Source organism: Melanostigma gelatinosum (assembly GCF_949748355.1).
Source record: "Melanostigma gelatinosum genome assembly, chromosome: 10".
Taxonomy (NCBI): domain Eukaryota; kingdom Metazoa; phylum Chordata; class Actinopteri; order Perciformes; family Zoarcidae; genus Melanostigma; species Melanostigma gelatinosum.
In genome coordinates, this window is record NC_136643.1 from 5,871,885 (window position 1) to 5,896,065 (window position 24,181).

General features: G+C 43.3%; 1 protein-coding gene across 1 annotated transcript; it reads right to left on the minus strand.

Annotated features, from left to right (window-relative positions):
• Window positions 1-16: 16 nt before the first annotated feature.
• sestd1 (SEC14 and spectrin domains 1) lies at window positions 17-22,950 on the minus strand. The gene is made up of 19 exons (XM_079276866.1): window positions 22,749-22,950; window positions 21,664-21,733; window positions 21,453-21,561; window positions 14,905-14,995; window positions 14,690-14,803; window positions 11,068-11,181; window positions 10,839-10,933; window positions 10,687-10,742; window positions 8,576-8,638; window positions 7,865-8,022; window positions 5,879-6,001; window positions 4,863-5,057; window positions 4,398-4,512; window positions 4,133-4,301; window positions 3,303-3,384; window positions 3,093-3,215; window positions 2,772-2,963; window positions 2,461-2,564; window positions 17-1,705 (listed from the first exon to the last, which is right to left on the minus strand). The coding sequence occupies exons 2-19, from the start codon at window positions 21,731-21,733 to the stop codon at window positions 1,465-1,467; spliced, it is 2,214 nt and encodes a 737-aa protein (XP_079132992.1). The 5' UTR covers window positions 22,749-22,950; the 3' UTR covers window positions 17-1,464.
• Between the last annotated feature and the right edge of the window lie 1,231 nt (window positions 22,951-24,181).

The window sequence follows — 24,181 nt, forward strand, 5'->3', positions numbered from 1 at the left end:
TAAAATGCTTCTTTATTTAGAGGATGATGTCATATGTATATATTATTGGACAGAGAGCAAGATGCAGGATTTAGCAGTTACACTTACAGCAGCAGTTATTGGTCAAAAACACCAGTCACGGCAAGGTTTGCTTAAAAAAAAGTGAAAATAAATAGAGAAAGGAATCTGTCCTTGTCTGGTTCAGAAAAAAGCAGCACAGGTTTGATTTTCACGGCATGAAGGCAGCGAGCTTATTTAGAACAGCGAAGTGGTCAGAGCCTCTGGGTCCTTGAAGATGTTAAGCATCATGGAAACACTAATGTTAGAACTACAACCATTTCAAGAAACGTCCAGTCAGCCGAACTCGAGTTGAAGTGAATCTTCTGTATAAATCAATCTCTTCCTCCTTTCTGCGTGTTTCCACTCGACTATTCATTTGGTCAACTGTGTAGTTGCCAAGATAGAGTCCGGGAGAGAAAAATAATAAATTTGTGCACATAATTCAATAATCAATGCTCTAAATTGAATACATTACATTATTTGGCCAAACTCAGGCAACTTAGTTTGTTACTTTTTTCCGGGATATATCCTCGGGTCATCCTCATCCTTTGGTCTTAGAAGGCAGAAATAAAATATCTTGTTTAATAAGGTGCGACATGCTGTGTCCCCACATCATTTAAAGGGGAACCATAAACTTCAAAGGAAGACTCAATGTAGGAACTTCACTAATAATGGAAATGTTTTACTTTAAGCTGGTCGGCTGTTGTTTCACGTTGCTCGTTGGGACTAGTAGCTGTCTCCACAAGTTGCTATGCTTATGCTCATTTGTACATGTGATTCAGCCCGTCACCTGCCGAGTCCATGGTGCTGCACACCTGATATACTGTGGCTCCGCCCCTTCCTGTACAGGCCAACAAATTCATCTTCTGTCGGGGGAGGGAAATAAAAGGGGGCTGAGGAAGCAAGAAAGCCGAGAGTTCGGGGGAGGCACAGACAGAAACCTTGGTAACCGCGGTAGCACCATGGAAGCTCCACCCACTTAGGTGAACAAGTGGGAAAGGCATGCTGGGAAAGATGAGGTGGCATTAGCTGTACATTAGAAGAATTCTTATCCAAACATTTCACAGTCGAGCAGTCTTCAACAGAGCATCCAGATATATGAATATTAATAATTCCAGTATTTTACAGTTCTACCAGATGGCGTAACGGCATAAAAACAGTTGGAGGGCGCTGTTTTCCCAGAGCAGACAGCGGTAGATCCCTCTCAGTTTCTGCTGATCGGAGTGACAGGATCACATCCAACATGTCTCCCATCTTTCAGGAAGGGTAAGCAGTGAGGCTGATGGAAAATGTAGTCCTAATGTAGAGAAATACCAGCAGCAAGAACAAACTGCTGGGAGACTGAAGCAACCGGTCGCAGGTTTCGGTGGAATTTAATGAGCTGCCTTTCGTTAATGAGCTCCGTTTAACGCCGACAGCGGCCCATTAGCAGTCCTGCGTGGTCCTCTCCAAGTCTTCATCCTGCTGCCCCGCCTCCTCCTCTTTCTCGCTCAGTTCCTCGCCGATCACGTCCAGCCGCGCCTCCTGCCCGTTTAGCACCTCCTCGTCATTATGAAGCTCCACCTCCTGCAGCTGCAGCCGTCGCTCCTCCACCAGCAGGAGGCGCTCCCTGACACCCTCCGCTGCCGCCGCTGTGTCGCTGGGACTCCCGAAGAACTGCTCGGTCCTGAAACGACAAGGATTTCGAGTTAGGGGTCTGTATCATATGAAGTGTGTGTCACATTATGGGGACTCACCTCCTGAGTGGGCAGGAAAAAAAGGTGATTCAATTTTAGGCTTATAAACAGCGATAATCAATATCTCTATATCAACAATGGCTCACATGACTACTTGTAATCGAACCAGGGAAGTTGCCGTTATGTGGCACAACACTAACATTCAGCTACCAAGGCACCGTGCTTTAAGCGGCTTTCAACCAGAGACTCTTACCGCTCTCATTGCAGCTGTTTTCAGTTACAAAGCTCTAAAAACCCACTGTACACAACCTGCTCAGCACCAAACAGCTGACAGACAGAGTTAGTGAACACAGTGAAGCATTTAGCACCTACAGAGCCAGATGCTTCCCTCAGGAGTCGGTAGAGACCAAAGCAGAGCCAAAAGAGAGGGAAAATTGGACTTACATTTGACTTAAAAATCCAAATGGATGCTAATGTTGCCCCATATATATATCTGTCAATGAACAGCTGTTTGCTAACACGTTCCCCATATGCTTCATCCATAAAAGGTGAATATGTTTAAAGGTGATAAAGCTGCTAGCCGCCGGCTCAGACGTCGCCATGCTGAGAGCTGTGGAGCGGCAATCGGAATGCTCCCAATCTCTTATCTTGTCCCTTTCAGGATAGGGTTGGAGTTAGGCATGTAGTGCTTAGTAGTGTTTAGACTCCAGGGAACGTACGTCTGTGTGTGTGTGTGTGTTCGTACCCATCGGGAAAGATAACAGGCAAGGTCAGTCTGTCCAGCAGAGTTTTCCCAGAAGAGTCAACTTCATCCAGAGACTCTGGGTCCACACATTCCTGCTGTAACACCTGAAACACAGTAAATATCTAACTTTCAACATCTGTGTGCCGGGGTCCTTGTGTGACGTTGATTACAGCGGCTTCCACTGAAAAGATCACCAACAAGTGCCCCGACTGCACATGCCTTTTTTTTTTTTTTTTTTAAATGTTTACTGCAACACCTGAAGCATCATTTGTTTTAAATGGTGAGGTCTTTTCTCTTTCATCCCGTCTCACCCTCTCGGCGGCGGTGTGGAAGTTCAGGGCCAACTCCAGTCTCTGCTGTCTCTCCTCAGCGCTGACGCTGAACTGCTTCCAGACTCGGTTGAGTCTCGGCAGAGTGTCTCCGGACGAGCGCGTCGTACAGCGCAGGGACTGACAGAGGACGACGGTCGCCTGCAGCAGCTGACGGCCGTAGTCGTACGTACTCTGCAGGAAGAGACAGGAAGACGGAGACAAACAGAGAATCCGTTATCATTTTCAGCATCAATTAGTTATTAGTTGACAGTTTTACATTTATTATTTGAGTATACTACGAGTTGTCTGGAGGTGTCTCACCTGAGCGACGTCCACAAACTTCCTGTGTTTGTCCAACATGATCCTGGTCTCCTGAGAGTCGTCGCCCAGTCTGACGTGGGTCTTCAACAGGGCGTCCAACAGCTCGCCAAGCCACTCCACTGCCTACACACACACACACACACACACGATTATCTCATCAATACAAGAAGTGTTGTCGGTTGTGTTGTTGTTGTTGTTTTTGTGTCCTACTTGAAAAGCATCTTCTTCACATTTGAACAGCTGGACCATCTGTAGCATCTTCAGCCTCCTCACATCCACCATGTCCTCACACCTGCAACACACACACACACACACACACAGGCTTCATTCACATATCCTAACTAACAGTTTATCGCGCCGCTTTCGCCCCCTAGAAGCCGCAATGTCCATTACAGCAATAATATGAAAGAGTTGGATAAAATAAACGACATATTGAAGATTTATCTATTCTCAAGTGTTTCACCTGTAGTGGAGCTAAAAATGTCAACTTTCTTCTGTGGGGGGCATTAGAGGAAAAGTCTTGGTCACATTCAAATTGAAAAGAGTTCATCCTCTGAGGAGCAGGAATGACATTGGAAATTTGATGAAAATCTGACCAGTGGTTGTATACTTGTAGTTGTAAATGTGTTTTACTCCGTGCAACATCAGCATTAGCAAAAAGTCCTACCGCAGGACCTCAACAGGTAGGGAGGAAAATGTCTGCAATAGCTTTAACAGTCGCACATTTTGCATGTTACATACTAAATTGAGTGACGCAATAAATGCATAATCTAGAAACGAAAGTCTTGTTTCCCTTTCAAGTTTTTACTATAAAACCAAAAAGTTGCTATACAAATAAAATCAACTATTGGTCTTAACGTACAGTAAAACTCAAGACTCCTGGGAGCTGTAATTGTGGATTGTAAGCAAAATACTCCAGGTGCCTAAATCTGACCATCTAGTTCAGCAGTAGACACACATTTTATCTAAAAAAAATTAAAGTTTGTATCATCAACCCCACGTTGCTCCCCGCTTTGAACAGAAAAAGAAAAGACAGCTACCTCTGCTTGCGGAGCTGCATCTCCTCCATCACGGTCTGGACGTGCTGAGTGTTGTCCTGCTGATCCCCAGCTGGTGTCTCCTCCGCTTCCTCCAGAGGCCACGGCGGTTGGGTGCACATCTGCTCCATTAACAGCCCCCCCTTCTGACGCAGAGAAGCGAGACCTGCCTCTGCACGGATAGACGTAGACGCACACACTTCGATTAACGCCACAAAAAAGCATTATCATTTCAGAGGACAAGCTTTATCATTTGTAGAGCACGGACCGACAGTCTGCAGCTTCTCCTCCAACAGCTTGAGGTTTTGTTGAATCGAAGCTCCGTCAGATGGAGCCACGTCAGCACAGAGCATGCCCAGCAGGCCGTCCAACTGCTGGGACAACTACAGAGGCGGACACAGAGCTTTAACTGTTCAGAATAATTAACATACACTTATGTTTTCATGCCACTTGATCCACATTCGGATTTATCATGGAACGTTCTGGTTTTAGTTTGTGGAAAGAACAACACGTGATCCATCAGTTTACCTCCCGAAGAGCTATTTTTTTCACTTTTGATGGGGCTCGCAGTTTCCCTCCATCTACAGTCTTTGTGCTAAACTAGGCTAAATAATCCCGGACTCCCGGACTCTGTACTGGATGTGCAAAAAGTTCCTTTCTTTGGAGGCTGTTTCCAGTTTGAACATCCAGTACAAACAGCAAGCGTATGCAGAGTGTGTGTGTGTGTGCTTACCTCCTGCGTGATTCCATGGAAGTCCTGTGCCGCCTGCAGGACGTTCTGTCGGCCCTCCAGCTGAGCAGCCTGCTGGTAGCAGACGTCGCTCAGCTGCTGCTGCAGCGCCTTCAGCTCCAACACCTCCTCCTCCTCGCCGGCACTGAGCAAGGCAGCGATCTGCTGGTTCAACTCCACATACACCGCGAACCACTCCTGTACAGAACACACAGACACAGAATGAGCCCGACACAATACAGAACCAGCATACACTTTTTAGGTACACCTAGCTAAAACTTCATGCAATAAATGCTGCTTTCATTAAGGTTAAGGTTGAATTGTGTGGGCAATTTACTGAGAAAAGTTGCAAATATTTAGTCCACTCTGACTGAGCGGTAAAATATGTAAATATACCATGAAAAGGAATTTTCAAGAGGAGAGTTTGACATGTTAGGAAATAAGTTTATTGGCCTTATTGCTGAGAAGATCGAGACCACCCTCAGAATTGTGAGTCCAATGTGAAGTTGGAGTCTGGAAACAATTAGCTTAGCTTAGCATAAAGGCCGGAGACGGTTTGTTTAATCTGAGTCTTGACTGTAGGGTGTGACCTCTCCTGGCCAAGGAATGGAAATGGTCCTTTAATGTTTGTTGAGTCGATTCAAGGGATATTTCTGGAAGTCAGCAAACAGCGATGAAGATTTAAAAAAATGTCATCCAACATTTATTTTACGGGTATATTCCCATTGAGATTTAAAGTCTCTTTTACGAGGGACTCCCGGTCAAGACGGCAGCATAAAAAGTTGCACATAACAGCAAACTTTTAGTGAACGTTTTTTCATGCTGCTGATGGTATCAATCACTTAAACCCCAACATGAAAGTGTCATGTGAAATGCATTAAGAGTGAATTTGTTTCTGGCGGACTTCTTCACGGTCAAAACTCGACTCAGATCTGTATTTAACCCCAAATATGATTCATCAATGTGCTTGTCACATGATGACGTGTGTGTGTGTGTGTTTCCTCGATGCGTTGCATTACACTGTGCTGGCTCTCGATCTCCTCGTGTTTCTGCTGCAGGGCCTGAGCCGCTCGCATCGAGTCCCCGATCGCCTGCTGAGTCTTCAGCAGCTCTGAACCTGGACCCTGCAGCCAGGTGACCACCTGAGATGAAGAGGGAGAGAAAACACACAACACACACTCGGTGATATGCTGTAGAGGGAGCAAGTGGGAGACGCCGGTCCCATTCATTTTCTCCCCTCCGACTCATAGCTGGAGCACTCGCACTCTTTGGAAACCAGGGCTCAGAAATTGAAGCAGCTTTATGAATGAACTCAACCGCCATTAATTCTATTATTCATATCTGCGTGTCTCCTACTGTGACGTGTCAGAATGTCTACTGGAAGTCTGAGGTGCAGTGCAGCAGAGCGACCAGCAGGGGGCCCTCAGCCTCTACTCGTCTGTGATCAGATGCAATCAAACATGATATCACGTCATATCATTTACTGCGAGGTTCACCGTCCATAAATCTGTTCTTACGTAAATAAGAATAAGTACCAAAGTCACTTTTTTATTTTAAATCAACTAAGTTTTCCACAAATAAATTGACATGTTACAGTGAAAAAGTGAAAACAGAAATTGATATTCAACAGCTGAAGCATGTAGGGGGTGGGAATTAAATCAAAATATACAGAACTCATCAAAGTATAACTTCATTTATGAATTGGCTATTAAAGAGGCATTCCAGAGATTTAGCACTGCTCCTTCGTTGGAGACACAAGAAATACATTTTAAAACAGGAAGGTCAAAATCAAAGCAGCAGAAGAAGAAGCTATGAGTCAAGCTCCAAGAAACGCTGGATACTACATTCCCCAAAATGCAACTCTTTCGATAGACCCTCTCGACCTAGTAAATGCCCGCACCTTTCAAACACCATGCCCCGAGTTTATAACGCCAGCAGCCTGTTCAAAATGTGAAGTCTCAAGTCTGACCTGAGACAACTTCAAGTGTGAAATTAGTGGACTGGCCCTTTAAACTCTGATGCAAAAAATGGGGAGAAAAACGCATTGTGTATCTTTTCATAGTTTAAATAATGTATTTCCTCATTTCATTTAATTATCTCACAGTCATGTTTGTATTTTACACAATATTTACAATGTATATTACAGCTATTTGTGGAAAAGTGAGTGTGCCTCGTTTCGTAGTGACCCCGTGTTTTATGTTTAAATTCTTTAAAAATAATTCTGTTAAAAAAGCTTTTATTTATTTATAGCGTTTGTTTATTGCAAAATAAAAATACACAATGATTTAGTCATGAGTTGAGGTTGAAATATTCCCTGTAGTACCATACAGTGCAGTATCACCTAGAATTGTCATCCAGATGTGTGTCAGTAGTATCATGATTTAATTGGATTTATCAGGTCAGTGATGCCTTAAAGAGCACACACACATACACAGAAGTAGGCCCCCCCCCCCCCCCCCCCCGCCCAACCTCAAATCCTCCAGGCTAGCGGCTGACATGGTGCGGTTCCCATGGCAACCCCGGGCTCATCGCCAAGACAGCGGTGTTACCCATCAGCCCCTGCTGCAGGAGCCCCAGTAACCACAGAGGAGTCTACTTCTACAGGAGAGCTGCTCGCTTATACCGTTTCAGAGGGTCAAAGGTCAAAGACTGGATGATAAACGAGTCGAGACAGGACTTTAAAGACTCAGGAGGCTACTGCAGCAATGTATGTAGCATACATCGTTTGTCTACGTGTGAGCTCGGGGAAACAGCTAGTCTGGCTCTGTCCAAAAGGTTTTTAGAAACAATTCCACCTACCATTAATGTCTCAGCCATGTTTTAGTCTCGCTGCATTTTGCAGAAAAAAAAACAACCCATCATGAACCCCAAGGTTGAAAAAAAAAAAAAAAAAGAAGAAGAAAACTAGATTCTGGCCAATATATGAAATAAAACAGCATTTTGACACGTGATTCAGAGATGGCGACAGAGAGTCACAGCTGTGTGTGTGTGTGCGTGTGTGTTACCTGCATGACCTTGCCGTGGATCTCGTCCAGCTGGGTGCGTTTGTTTCGCTGCCTGCAGAGCTCCTGGTATCTGGTGTACTGCTCCCTGAGCGAGTCCAGCAGCTTCATCACCTGAGGCTGAGCCAGCAGCTCCTCCTCCATGGGACACCAGGCTGGACCTGGAGGTCAAAGACGGGTCAGGCGTGAAGAACTGCAGGGGGGGGGGGGGGGGGGGGGATCTCCAGTCTGATCGTACAAAGTGGTTCCTTTCCAGGACATTAAAAGTTTGTTTTCTTTAAACCCCTTGTCTGAGAAGAGGTACCTTTTTTGGAGTGATTTAGACATCTGTCACTCGTATGTCTCATGAAAATGGTCAAATATGTGTGGCCACTCACAGGCTGCATGCTTATGTGTTTTGTTGAAAATGTCACTCTAAACCCACGGGCCTTAATCTGCTGCTATAGCAGCCTCCACTTGCAGGCTTTCCACCAGATTTTAGGCAACCTGGCTTGCAGGGATTTGCAACCATCGGGCCTCAAGAGCATTAGTGAGGTCCAACACTGATGTTGGGTGATAAAGTACCGAGGACTGTAGCAGTCTACCCAGCACCTTCGTCTACTGCGTCGTACTGTAGTATACAAAAGACATCCACTCATCCATTCATTCCTCCATCCGTCCGTCTGAGCTTGACTAACACAGTGACACCTGGATGACTGACAGACGCTTCCTCACCTCCCTGTCCTCCCTCTGAGCCGTTGAACCGCCGCTGCTGCAGCTCCGACAGAAGCTCATGACCTGCAGACAGACAGACAGACAGAGAGGGGTGGGGGGGTTGAGATTTAAAAGCCCGTTATACAAAAAGCATCTGAAACAATAACGTGTCAGTGTTTGTGTACATGCTGCAGAGGGAGGAGGGTGGCACCACAAACAAAGGCCTCCTTTCACCTCCCACAGACACAGGCCGCTCAGTCCAGTGAACGCAGCCATCCATCGCTCATCCATCGCTCATCCATCCTCGGCGTCTATTTAGCTCCAGGTCTTGGTGGCGGCCGACCGACTATCCAAGACCTCCTACTCTCCACCCACATCATCGAGAGTTAGGCCCACTTCCAATCCGGTTTTGGGACGTTTTCCAAAACATTTTCTTCTTTGATAATGTATTTTACAAAAATTGGCAAAAAATGGAATCTATATATACAACTTGCTTCTAAGTGTTACCAATGTTGGAAATAAAACAGAGGCTCATGAGACGCATAGAATAAAAAATATTTTACGATCATTTTAAGCTTAGTTTCGTTTGCTTTTAGTGACAGAAGCGTTTGTCACACAGGATGTGTTAAAGGACCGTCGGAAAGATGAAAATCTGATGATGATGGCGGTTTTTTACAGTTTCTGGCTATAAAAACAGTGCAATGTTGGCGATTTTTTAAAATAAAACATGCTTTTTCCTTTCTGCCTGCATATTAACTACCATCCTAAACCAATTAGCAAGGAGTGCAAATGGGTTATAAATCATCCAGCAGCATTACATCGATGCTGACTTAAGACATGGTCAGTGAGGGCAGCTGGTGGTGTTGGAACGCACTCCATACAAATGATTCAGAGCGACTATCCGTACAAACTCGTAAACTGCTCAAAACTAAGTTAGACATCGAATATTATCATCAAGATCCTGACAACTTAAATGTTACTCTGTATTTAGAATCAAATATAGCCTGCTCTTGTCTAGAAAACGCTAGATAAGAGTTGTCTGTAATATAACATATTTTTGGCCCCTATCAGCAGCTATAACCCCATCATTTAACTATTCTACTATTCTTATTTATCTGTACTATTCTTGCATTTCTACATACTTCATCATGAATGCCATTTTCAGTATTATTATTTGCAGTTCTATATTTTAGTGCACATAATTTACAGATTTCTCATTTAGATTTTTCCATATGTTTTGTTGTTCTACTGTGGATTGATGCACATATTTTACACACTTTACACATATATTCTTATAATTTATCAGTTAAATATTTATGTTCCAAAATGTGAGCAACTGTAACGTAACCCTAATTTCCCTCCGAGGATCAACAAAAAGTATTTCTGATTCTGATACGTATTTATAGTTTCCTTGTCGGAGAGAGGGAAGTTCCTCCCGAAGCTTGCCGCTGTATTTATAACACACACCTTGAAGAAGGCCGCTTCATTCAGCTGTGTGTGTGTGACTACAAACAGAGCTCACGCTGTCATCGAGTGGGAGGTTTGGCTGCTCGGATGCACGATTCTTTCAGTCACTACCCAGAGTTCCCGACAACAAGTGAGAGGAGCTGTGTTGACAGTAAGACAATAACTCAAGCTGAAAATAGTGCGCTTATTCGGGTTATTATTTCTACTGTATTTCTACTGTATTCTACTGTTTTATTTCTTTGCACTATTATGCGAGGGGAGCAATTAGTTCATAAGAGAAGAATCTCCTAAAAAACATTAAAATCTGCAATTTTTCATTGTTTATTATACTATATTATATCATTTAAATTTCTTTAAAGGTTAGGTATACAAATATTTAAGTCTGCCTTAAAACAACAGTCAGATGTGTATTTGAACATCGAAAGAGATTTTGTTTGCTGTGATCATTGCTCCTGTTCATACTGGGCATGTAAAAATAATCCCTTCCTAAAGTGTTTCGAATGTGAGTGACGGGGGACAAAATCCACTGTCCTTGTTTTTATGCGAGAACACCCTCTTTGTGTTTCCCAGTAGCGCTGCAGTGGAGGCACAGTCTCTTAAAATCGGTCTCAGACATGAGGCCAACATGTCTGAAAGGGGTGAAAAAGAGAGGCGATGATATTTACCGGTCTGAAGGACAGTCTCGGGGTCGACAGACGGCAAGAGGGCGCAGTCAGCTGATCTGAGGACAGAAAGACACGCAGCTCTGACTTTCATCTGTCTACTGTTGGTGCACTTTAAACTGTAGCTCGGTGTGAGTGTGTGTGTGTGAGCGTACTTCTCCCTGTCCACCGTGCTGCCCTTGTCGCTGTCGTTGATAATCAACAGCTCGTCCAGCAGCGACGTCGACTCTTTGGTGAACTTCTCAAAAACCTGCGACAAATGAAACAAACGTCAACAAACGGGCCAAGACCTGGCACCAGGCTACCATAGCAACAAGCTTCCTTTTTATTTTAGTTGAGTAAAAACATCAAACGCATGAATTTATTCAAAATAAAAATACTGACCAGTCTCTTGTTGAGCCAGTCGTTGTGGTCGTAGTCCAGACTTCCCCCAAAATCGTCCGTCAGCTGACAGGGTTCAATGTAACGAGTCAACTTATTGGCCGACACCAGGATCACCTGACAGGAAGCACAGACGACAGCACTGAGTAAACTGTTTATCTTTCAGGCCCAATCCCAATGTTCCCCCTAAAGACTCAGACCCTCAGGGACTTACTGACGTCACCTGGTAAGTGGTTGAGTGTGAGAGAAAATCAAATATTTGATGAATAAATAAATAAATATCTGATTTCATGTTCTTTTTGTTCCATCTTTAACCCTTAATGTTTGAGTACATTTGACATAACAGGCTGAACACCCGTTACCCGTCCTTTTTTACATCTCCATGCATCCACGTTACCCCGTGTTAAGAGTCGCATTGCAATGATTTGTGGGTAATTCCCTTCGGCAAAGGCTGCATCTAATGCCGACTTACGAAAAAGGTTCACAAAGGGCTCATACAAGAGTTCTGAAGGAAAATTAAGAACGAGTCATTGAAATGACAAACTAACCCGACGCTTGTGTTCACCACAGACCTTATTTCAGGCATCTAACCAACAACACACAAAACACCATTGACGTCCAGACGAGGGAACCGGAGTTGCAACAATGCTGAATCATTTCCAGGTTTTAGGACTCATTCCTGCACCACCACTATAGATCTACATACGGAGCAGGTCCTCATCCCCGAGCCAGCCGCCATGTTTCTACAGTAGCCCAGAAGGGACAAACACTGGCTCTAGATAGGGGCTCATCGCGATCTCACACTTTTGCGTCGACCACCGTAGTCCTCCTGCATGCTTGGCACACGGAAGAAGTTTGGGTTGGTTGCCAATCATCAACCTCACTGCCAGATGACGACAAACCCCACACACTGCACATTTTAATATTTCTACACATGCAGGACAGTGGAGATGATGAGCGTAGTGAGTCATTTCTATTCCTACGTCCCCGGAAGAGGGAGGTGAGGAGCCACGTCAGACGAATGGAAAGCATGCACTCCATGTGTGCATGAAGCTGTGATGCAGCTGGGACACACAAACAAAGTTCTCTACACTTTAAAGTTTAGAAGAACGTTTTGACACGTAAATCAAAGTTTAGGACCATTCTTAAGACGGTTTCTAAGACGTTTTATACCAGCTGTTCACAACAGCGCTGATCACAGATCAGTCTACCAACCCAAAGGAGTTCATGGATCACAAGACGCACTTCTCCTTCAGCCTCCCAGAGCACTTTCTAAATCTGGAGATAGAGAGCTCACTGTTCATCAGCAGATCTGGATCAGGTTTTTACAGAAGTGTTTTTTTATTTGTGCCGGTCTGCACATTTGATCCTTTCCTATTATCACTCAATAATGCACTCTGACCTGCACTCGTGTGGAGGGTTGCTTTACAAATGAGCGTGGACGGTTAGACAGCTGGTAGAGAGCCGTTCTTCCAGCTGTCGCTGCAACAGATGCTGTCGGAGAAATTGGACTCTACTCAGTGTGTGTGTTTATTCAAATGTTAGGTCAGACTCTAGAGCAGCTGTGCGACACACACCCCACTGTGACATACACACTCTCCATAGTTTAGATGAGTCACATTTCAACACTGTCACCAGAATCTCTCTTCCAGCAGCTGTGTGTGCGTGTGTGTGTGTGCATGTGTGTTAAAATAAAGTGAAGAAGAGGAGTCCTCGAATACATTTAAATAACAAACTCAATCCCAGCGCGTTATCTATCGAAGAATACAACCATTAAACTGCTGCTGTTAACGAGCAGACTCTTAAATGACGGAGCGTCTTTGAATGCACTAAATGTCTATTATGAGCGGCAACTTTACAAGTTGCTACACACCCACCAACTTGCTCCGGTTACCGTGGCAACAACTATAGAGCAAACATGGCTGCAGAAATCTGGGTCACAGCGACAACTGATCTCTGTCAGTAAAACCATCTGTTTCAATAGAGAGGGAGGTTGGCCGGTAATCACGACGCACAAACACTCACTCACTCACTCACTCACACATGCCATCGACCCCGGCTCAGGTTTCCAGCAGCAATCAGGACAGTTAACGATGCTCAAGGTTATCATAACTGGCTCAGTTTTTCTCTCTGTTTGATATCAGCTTAACAACACAAATCAAGTGTATGTGTGTGTGTGCTTTTGGACCAAAATATCGTCACAATAGCAAAAACTGAAAATACAGACCGTCTGTTTGTCTCTGAGGTTATCTCAAAAGTTGGATAGAACTGGGTTTTCCACACTGGTTCTTCTGGTTCAGAACGGCTATAAACACGGGTGCCTGTTTGGCGTGATTGGACAAAAAGTCAATAATGTGAAGCCCTTCACTATCTGGGGAAAGGAGGCCAAAGAGTGGAGCAGAAGATTTCTCAACAACTGGCTGAGAAGTGAGGAATCAACACACGGCCAAACCAGGCGGTAACCTCTGGTTCTGCCAAGTGAAGCCAATGCTAAAGAGTCTTAAAACTTGCATCCTCTCTACTGACCAGCAGGGGGCGACTCCTCTGGTTTCAAAAATAAGTCTGATTGTATAGAAGTCTATGGGAAAATGAGTCTACTTCTCACTTGATTTATTACCTCAGTAAACATTGTAAACATGAGTTTGTGGTCTCAAACTCTAGTTTCAAGTCTTCTTCAATACAGCATGATGTTCATTTAGTAAATTATGGTCCATTTAGAGTCAAACAGACAAGCAGGGGATGCATTAGTACTGCGCAGTCCAAATATGGTGACTTCCAATCACTGGTTGCAAAAAAACAAGATGGCGACGAGTAAAATTCGAGGCTTCAAAACGGCAGTCCAGAAATCATTGTGTGGAGTCACGTCCACGTCTTTGAATACAATATATGAGCCAAACAGTGCAGGAAACATTAAAAACAGGTGAAATATGATTATGGAATAGAGATCATAATGCGTGCAGTGGAGCAAACACCCACTTTGCACCACAAACGGGGTCTGGCGTCCCCAGAAAGCACTTGAAGACAAAAATAATGTAAAAGAATTGAATAATATCAGCACCATTTCATCCACTGTTGTCAGTCCCGGTTTACTTCCATGTACATTCTTAAATCCATCCAATAGTTGCGATGTTTAAATCTGGACCAGCCAGCGGACCGACATTGCCATCTTTAAAGCCAGGCCACTAGTGTGGCAACAAAATTACATAGTTGCTTTTTTAATGACAAACTGTATGTCTGCAACGTTTCAATTTGTAAAAATAAGCAGTGGAAACACAAGGAGAAGCCTCACAGGGTTCAGAAAAGTTCAGGTCAGGAAAGCCAAATGTGACAGGCTGTTAAGTTCCCACAGAGGGAAAGGCAACCAACACAACAACACAACAACTTCAGGTTGACCAGGGAAGCTTCTCTGGACTGTGCCTCAGCTCAATAACAGCTTTCACAGTTTGACATACAGAAATCTCATGGAAAAATTGCCTCAGATTGAGAAAACCCTTCGTGATCGTTTGACGTGAAAATTATGTTTGACAGAAAACCACAAAGACCTCAAGTTCCAAAATCATTCCAGTGACCTCTCGTCGCCGGAGAGGGAGCGAATAAAACTCGGAGCGGCAGCTGAGAGACTCACCTCGAAGCCCAGGCGGTCTTTCTCCTTCCAGAAGCAGAAGTGCGTGACCTTCTTGTCCCAGAATTCATCCGGCTTCACCACACAGACCAGCGACACCTCGGCTGGAATCACATTCTGAAACGGCACCGGCAGCAACATCGTACTCGGCTTTTTCAAAACACGAAAGTCATAAAGTCATTCATGTCATCACTAGGATCCATATCACGTCTTCATACCTGCAGCATGAGCACCACAGTCTTCACGATGTTCCACTGAGACTTCCGTCCGTCCACGATAACGGTGAAACCCCGAGCCTTACACTTCTGACTGAGAGAGAGAGACATGTTGTAAGCATTTTATAAGACAAGTATATTACTCACACTATGAACAACATATTAATCGAATAACAGATGCTGTAGACCAGGGATTCCCAAAGTGGGGTGCGCGCACCCCTGGGGGTGCGCGAGCTGCCTCTAGGGGGTGCGCGAGAGGAAAAGTGTAATGGCGGTCTGATGGTGTAATAATATTAAATATAAAAAAAAAATGTAATTTTAATTTAAAAACTGTCAGGTGGGACATCTGAAGCTATCAGTGGTAAAAGAGGAGAGGGACAGAGAGAGAGAGGAATCGGAGGCGAGGGGAACGGAGAGGTGCGTTGGGGAGAGACCGGGAGAAGAAATCGAGCCAGAGTCAGAGGAAGATGAGACGGAGGAGACCGAAAAGGAGGAAGGGATAGCACAGACAAATGGGGAGCACATCGGCCCATCGCGGAGTCAAGGTGAAAAAAGAGGAAACGAGAGTGAGCATCAGACTGGGAAAAAAGAGGAAATATGATGAAAAGTATCTGTGTCTGGGCTTCACTTGGATTGGCAACGCAGATTGCCCAAAGCCACAGTGCGTGGTGTGCAGTGAGGTTCTGGCTAACAGTCTGAAGCTCTTATTTACGTCGCCACCTGAACACCAAGCACGCCAGTGCAAGTCAAAAGCCCCTTACATTGTTTATATCAAAATTGGAGGAGTTACAAAACAGCCAAAAACAACTGCAGTCTCATTCATGTGTTGGTCTATAAATGACGCACTACGGGCTTCATATCTGGTTACAGAACAGCGAGAAAGGGGCTACCGCACACAATCACTGAAGACGTGAGCTTGCCAGCTGCCAGAGAGATGGTGGAATGTATGATTGGGGAGAAAGAAGCAAAAAAGTTGGACATGATCCCGGTGTCCAACAACACTGTGTCGCGCCGCATCGATGCTTTGTCCGAAGACATCCTGGCTACATTAGTCGGTCATTAATTGTAAATTAAATGTGATAATCTGCCTCTGAGCCTGTGCGTGTGTGCTCGCCATCCTTATTGCTCTTTAAAAGTGACGCCTTGTGTCACTGAAAGTTATTGAAACTTTGTTGCAGTGTTTCAGGGCGTTTTCACACCTTCAGTTCGTTTGTTCTGATTCAGGGATTAATATGATACAATGTTGCAGTTTGTGTTCACACTGCAACATTTAACAGCGGACTAGATCTTGTAAACAAATGCCACGCGCGAGCAAACTGTTCTCTCATTGGTCTTATGCGGCTATGAAGGCTTAAAAGGCTCTGCTGCTTCTTTTTTTTTTTTTTTTATTAAGGGGGGGGGGGGGGGGTGCGCGAACCCGGTCGGGATGTAGAAGGGGGTGCGCGGCCTAAAAAGTTTGGGAACCGCTGCTGTAGACCAACATCTCCGAAAAGAACAGGCAGGTTTCAGAAAGGGTAGAAGTTGCAACGATCACATTTTCACGTTACGTAACATCATAGAGCAGTGCACAGAGTGGCAGAGGGAACTGTATATAAACTTTGTTGACTTTGAAAAAGCATTTGACTCCATTCATCGTGAAAGCCTTTGGCGTATATTGCGGCATTATGGGATCCCTGAAGATCCAACTTCACATGTAGGGTTGGAAACAGTCTCCAAAAATTCCAAGTAAAAACAGGTGCGAGACAAGGATGTGTGATGTCAGCTTTGCTCTTCAATATTACTATTGACTGGTAATGAGACAAACAACTGAAGACCGAAATAGAGGCATTCAATGGACACTATTTTCATCACTTGAAGATCTAGACTATGCAGATGATCTCTCTCTTCAATCACATACTCATCGACACATGCAGGAGAAAACATCCCGCCTCAGTGATTTTGGTCAGAAGATTGGCCTGAAGATCAGCAAAAAGAAAACAGAAGTGATAACTCTGAACATTCCCAATCCCTCACCAATTCAGGTTAACGGAGAAGATCTCCCGAGTTCACATATTTGGGCAGCACTGTCAGACACGATGGGGGCACAGATAAAGACATCAAGAACCGTCTTAATAAGGCAAGGAACGCTTTCAAATAGTGGTTTTCACGGATCACGGATCGATCCGTGATCTGTTCGGCTCACCACTCACGGTTCGGATCACTTGTGAACCGCAGTTCAATCGAGTATTTTTTTCCCTTTTTACAGCGTAATCATCATAGTGTGTAATAAAGTTCTACTGCTGCTGTTCCTTTTCAAGTAACAAGTCCCCGAATATCAATGCAGAGTGTCAGTGAACAGATATAAAGCAGGAGTGTGTTCACGTGAACGGAGCAGGTTAGAAGCATTTAACGGTGAAGTCATGGCGAGCGGAGGAACTTGAGAAGCCGCGGCGTCATTTAAGTCGCAAGTTTGGGAGCATTTTGTCTTCCCTGTAACGTATAATGACGGGATGAGGGTGGTGGACAAAGTGTTACGTATGTAGGCGTTATTTAAAGAGAAAGACACACGACAACGGCAAAACATCGGCATGTCCACACATATGAAGAGACACCATCCCGTCTGTCAGCGACGAGGACACTCCGGTGTAGAAAACAAAGGATTTCTAAATCTGGTTAAAATGCTTGAGCCACGCTACGAAATCCACTCACGCACCCACTTCAGTGTGAAGCTGTTCCAGGTGTCTATGAGAAGGAAAAGACTGCAGAGACTGCTTTCACCACAGCGGAGTGATTCTTAGTCCGGTGCTGTAGACACGCCCCCTATGTGAGAGTCACACAGACACACACCTGGTTCAGGTGCTGACAGAAGTATCAGAGTGGAAGCTAGACAGGCCCAATAATATTCCAGTCACCACAGAAAGGTCGACCCTCTCCCCAGACAATGGAGATATTCTCATCTTTTTGAAAATAATGTCACAGTAATGGTAAACATTATTGTGTATTTGAATGACCTGACAGGAAGTAAACATAGACCCATGTTGTTGCTGAGCAGTTCAGTTCAGTGTAAACAGTGGAAGCTAGCTCACTGGCTGTTTCTTTCTTTCAGTATTGATCAAAGGACGAGGGTATCAACATACATCATGTTGCACTTAAACTTAGCAGAATTCTTGAATGTATTATTTTTATTTATTTATTTCATTTTGTTTCAAATTGGACATCTTCAATATTTTTGTTTTCATGTAAGACTATGGCCCAAAGTTCTTTGATTTAAGTGTTCTTGAGGTTCTTTAATTAATAAATGGAAAGCAAAGTTATATTTGTCTCCTCCCCTTTTCTTTGTTGATCCGAAAAATGATCCAAACCGTGACTCCTGAACCGTGATCCGAACCGAACCGTGAGGTTTGTGATCCGTGACACCCCTACTTTCAAAGTACTGAATAACATATGGAGGTCACAGCAGTACACCATCAAGACCAAACTTAAATTGTATCAGAGCTGTGTTTTATCCACCCTATTGCACGGTTCTGAATGCTGGAGAATGACACAAGAAGACCTCAACAGACTATCAACCTTCCACACCAAGAGTTTAAGACGAATACTGCACATCTTCTGGCCAAACACCATTTCAAACTAGAAAATGCATTTCCTGCTGAAAATGTGTTGGAATGCTGAAAGCTGAAATGAATCTCAAAAACATTGCTGAAAATAGATATCCAATTTTAAAAAAATTGCAAAAAGCTTAATAATTCAAAAAGTTGAAAGTGATATTGTTGTAGTAGTAGTAGAAGTATTATTAGCAGTATAAGTATGAGTGGCATTTGAATAAGTACTAGCTGTAGCAGTAGTGATATTTGTAGTAGCAGTAGTAGTAGAAGTTGTAGTCGAAGTATTGGTAATTAGAAGAAGTAGTATCAGTAGTCGTAGTAATAGCTGTAGTAGTGGTCGTAGTATTTTATATAACAGTAGTAGTAGTATAATAAGTAGTCGTAGTAGTAATAGTAAAGTCAGTTTTTGAAGTAGCAGTCATACTAATAGCTGTAGTAGTATTAGTACTGGTTATTAGTACTGGTAGTAGCAGGAATAGCAGTATTAGCAGTTGTGGTATAAGTAATAATATTCATGGTAGTGGTAGTAATAGCAGTAGTGGTAGTAATAATATTCATGGTAGCAGTAGTAGTAATAGTAGCAACAGCAAAAGTTGAAGTAGTAGTAGTAGTAGTAGTAGTAGTAGTAGTAATACTAGAAATATTAGCAGTAGTAGTAGTTGTTGCAGTATTAGTAAGAGCATTCATTATTTCAACAAAAAAAGCCAAATTTTAGCTCACCGTTTAAATACAGTTAATAAAAGTAATGAGGCTTTTATTTTGAAAGGGTGGGACTGGGTGGGGGAGGGAGGGGGAGGGGAGACATAATCATTATGTTTGACACACATAAACAGAGGTTATTAAATGACAGGCTTCATCATAAGCATTTCAGTTAGGATTCATTCTGTGGGGCTTTTATTTAAAAATGGTGTGTGTGTGTGTGGGGGGGGGGGGGGTGGAGGAGGGGGGAAAGACCTCTAAAGATCCCTAAGACCTGAATGACTGGATGAGAGACACAGAGAGAGAGGGAGAGGAGTGTATGTGCACGTGTGTCTGTGAGTCTGTGTGTTTATCAACATCACTAATTGGCTCAATCGCGAACACATGTGTGCCTGAAGCCATTTCATGGAGATAAAACAGGGAAACACCTCTCAAACAAATCATCAAAACTCCCATAACCGTACCTTGAGAAACAGATCTTGTAAAAATTGTGTGAATCTCAAGCTGCTCTTCACTCTAGCGGTGACATCACGCACTTTAAGCTGCGCAATACACACCCATTATAAAGTCAGAAAAGGGCTGAAAAATCATAAAAGTTAAATTGCTGCAGTTCAAAAAGTTTAAAAGATATCAAAAAGCTGAATCATGTGGCAATAGTTAAGTAGTTAAATAGTTTTCTCAACATTGTAAAGTTGAAATGGTGTCTGTAGCTTAAAGTATGAGGAAGTTGAAGGATTTGAAGGTTGAAGAAGTTTAAGAGGATTTGACAATATTCTCCATAGAGATCCCATTGAAAATAAAAAGCTTAATAATTCAAAACGTTTAAAGGTTAGAAATATGAAAAGTCATAGCACCCCTCTGGTGAAAGAGCTGAACATTTTAATAGTTGAACGGTTTCTGTAGCTTAAAATATGAAGGAGAAGAAGAGGTGGGACGGAAGAAATAGAAGTTGAATAAAGATTCGAAGAACAATCGTTGGAATGCTTAACAGCATTCCAACAATAAAGAAACAGGATAACTGGAATGCTTAACAGCATTCCAACAATAAAGAACTGTATGACAAATGCCAACAAGAATGCATGGAGACCACCCTAATGAGAAGAAGATGGAGATGGATAGGACATGTGTTGAGAAAAGATCTTGCTAATATTACAAGAACAGCCTTACATTGGACACCAGAAGGGAAAGGGAAAAGAAAAAGAGGCCGACCAAGAAACACATGGAGAAGAACTGTGGAGAAGGAGATGCAGAGCCTAAACCACTCATGGGGCACCATCCAGCGACTAGCCCAGGACAGACTTTTGTTGCTGCCCTAGAGGCACAAAGGGAAATGATGATGATGATGAACAACACTCACTCACAGGGTTTCCTGCTCATCCAGCATTTGGGCTGCACATCCAAACTGACTGTATGTGAATTAAGATTAAGTATGAAGGCTACTTCAGGAGCGTCAGAGTGGTGCATTCATGTCCACTTACTTAGATCTGAGGAATGAGTTCCCAAATCAGAAGTTGGCTTGCGAATGCAATGCCGTTTTATTGCTGGCTCTTCCGAATACTAGCAGACTACAAACCATACCAACAAGGCTCATTCAAGTTCATAACAACTTTGGTGTTATATTTGTACTTTGGGAAATAATTTCAGTTACGATAACATTGGACTCAAGCAGCTGCTGTGTTCTCGAGTCATCACCGATACGAACCGTATCCAGAAGTAGAAAAATAAGACTTGAAAATATGGTGTTGGCCCGAATAAAAGACATTTGTTCTGGAAATTATTATTAGCGTGTAACACCAGCTCCTACAGAGTGTTGCCTTATGAGTCGATTGTAGCCTTGATGCTCCTTGTTTTCATGAAGCACAGTTTGACCTACAGGAATTTCAAACAACGTGTGTTATTTGTTGTGGAGGAAATAAATTCCTGACAAGTGCGAACGAGTTGAAAGCATCGGGCGACATCTTTACTGCAGAAATAAAATGGGGAATAAATCACTTGTCAAGCTGCCATGGGACCTCTCATCGTGGGGAAACTTTTCCGACCAGACCGATCGGAGAGAGTTTTTATATCTTCACAAACAGTTGTTGGAAGAGGGAGGGTTTAGCTAATAATCAGGGTCGTCTGATGTTCGGGCCAAGACGAGGTGTAACAAACTGGAATCATCCTTTAAGCCCTTTAAAGTACAGCTGAACATGCTGGATTCAGACGCTGCCTGGAGACAAGATACAAAGACCCAGCAGCTCCTCGGCGACGAGTTGACTCCCAACATACCTGGGGATGCTGAGCAGGTAGTCCAGTGTGGCGCTGAGCTCCTCCATGCTGGTCTGATCTGAACTGAGAGGGATGGTCAGGATCAGACCACTGCGCCGGTCTTTGCCCCCTGAAGAGAGACAGATCAGTAGATTACTGCAAGTACACTGAGATTATAGAGTCCTCACATGTAGACATGATATATCATGGTTTGTGTGTGTGTGTGTGTTACCTGACAGAAAGGCCAGTTTCTTCTCAAGGATGGGGAGCATGTTGGTCGCTTCCACGGTAACGTTGGACATCTGTAGACAGATGCAAACACTTTGTATTCATTTAAAGTCTACCTTAATATGACATTCACAACACGTACACTGAAACTGTTTTTGGTTGCTGCAATATTTCCTCCTGTAAAACACCAGTCCACAATCTCAGTCACTAGTCCACAATCTCAGTCACTAGTCCACAATCTCAGTCACTAGTCCACAATCTCAGTCACTAGTCCACAATCTCAGTCACTAGTCCACAATCTCAGTCACTAGTCCACAATCTCAGTCACTAGTCCACAATCTCAGTCACTAGTCCACAATCTCACTCAGCAGCTCACAGCTGTGTATGCTACCTGTCTCTCACTGATCAGATGACTACTACTGGGTTAATATAATTTGGCACAAACATTGACACATCTATTTATCGAAGCTTTATTTGGGACTAATGTTATGTCCCTGGCAATCATGTTTGCATCGTTTATTTTTCTGATCATTCCTTGATGCTATAATGATATTACAGTTGACTTATTAATAAATCAAACAAAACGTTTTTTCCCCCAAAGTTCAACTCTAATTGTTGCTGTTTACTTACAACCAAGACACTTACTCCTCAGGGTTTTAATATGTTTAGCTTTTTGTGTTTACTTTTATACTGTTACTAAACATTTGTATTGTTTGTTTCCATTATTTGATACGAGTGTTATTATGATCACCATTAGTCGTATTATTAGTGGTAATAAATGAGTGTGGTTACTGCAGCACCAGTCAGTCTTGCTGCAGGGCTTCATCTTCATCCTCCTCCTTCTTCTCCTCTTCCTCCTCAGCCAGCCTGCCTGCCTGCGGCCTGGCTGCAGCGGCAGGACGGCCCGGTACGGCTCGGTTTGCCTCGGCTTGGTTCGGCTCGGCCCACAGAAACAATGACCTACATTCAGCGGCTGCAGACTGTGGCTAATGCGGCTCTGACCTCCCTCGCCTCAGCCTCGACCCACACGCAGTATCGACAACTTCGGGATCGATCAACAATAAGTATCGATCGGGCGGCTTTTCTTACCTTTTAGTCAAATTTGCAGCATTATCCTGTCCCGGTTTTTCTCTCCCTGTCCTTCTCCCTTACTCCTCCCGTGTCTTTCCTTCTCCTCGTCCTCTCCTCCTCCGCTTTCTCCTCTCGGGCTGGTTTGTCAGCGGATAGTCAATCTGCTTTCCAGCAGACGCAGAAGATCCCAGTTTGCTTTCCGCTAGCTTTGAAGAACAGTGGAAACACACAGGGAGCAGACGGTGGAGCTCGCGACTCTGCGCAGCCTCAGTGAAGCCCAATAAAAAAATACGACTTCCGGTAAAGTGACTTTCCAAATAAAAGCCTGGAGGAGCCGCAGAGGAGCCGTTTTCAATAGAGAAGCTGGACGACTGAATATCATGCATAATATCTAATGGGAATTTTCAATTACATGTCTTATCCATATTTATATTTGTTAACAATTTGTTCGATTTCGTCTTGAATTATTTGTTTCCCCCAATATGTTTTCTTCATGTACATATTTATTTATTATTTATTTCAATCCATAATGTTTGATAAACCGTCCATTTTTAAAACAGTAACATTTTAAGTGAACTTGCATGCATTAAGATGTTTTATGTTTGAGCTTGTGGACCAATAAAATGTATTTTATTGTGGCTTTGCTTTTATTGTACCAGACTGATTTATCTGTGTTATATACTTCTGTTTTTTGCGTGTGTCAATTAATGTCTATTCAGTAGGGGTGTAACGGTTCACAAAATTCACGGTTCGGTTCGGTACGATACAGTAGAGCCACGGTTCGGTACGTTTCGGTACAGTAGAAAATTATAAATGCCAGAGAAATGTACTTGATTTTAAAATATATTTATTCATTACAACTAACATCATGAAGTTATTCTTTGACTTTGAACAATGACGGAAGTATACCTGAGTGACCCATCTTCTGGGGTGTCTTCTTAGCAACACATAAGCATAAAAAACAAAAACTGCTCCTTAATGTTATGTAGTATTGTTACTTACATCTTGCTTACATCTTGTATTGTTACTTACATCTTGCAAAATAGATTGTTAATCTCAATGGGACTACCTGGTTAAATAAAGGTTTTAAAAATCGTTACACCCCTACTATGCAGTACAATGTAATCTTATTTAGTCTGTATTTCGATTAACATTAATATCTAGTATATTGCTTTGTATGTCTCGCATGTGTCTTTTAACTAAATAAAATTTTCTCTTTTATTTTTTACCTCAGAATATACCATAGTATATTCCTTTTTGAACATTTGTAAGCATGCAGAATAAGGAAAAGAGAACATCAATATCAGAAAAAAACCAACATGAAGGATTTACATTGTCAGGTACTATTTTATCTATTTATTATAGAGACTCTATAGACTATAGCAGTGGTGGCCCTGACGGCCCACCACTGCTATAACCTTCTCTGCTGGCCTAAACAGAATCACAAAGTT

Bases quoted from the DNA above. Each gene is read 5' to 3' on its own strand.
- sestd1 (XM_079276866.1), bottom strand. From the start codon at position 21,733: ATGTCCAACGTTACCGTGGAAGCGACCAACATGCTCCCCATCCTTGAG. The intron at 14,804-14,904 runs GTATGAAGACGT...GTGCCGTTTCAG, and splicing joins CTGTGGTGCTCATGCTGCAG to AATGTGATTCCAGCCGAGGT. The intron at 10,934-11,067 runs GTCAGTATTTTT...CATTTGTCGCAG, and splicing joins ACTGGCTCAACAAGAGACTG to GTTTTTGAGAAGTTCACCAA.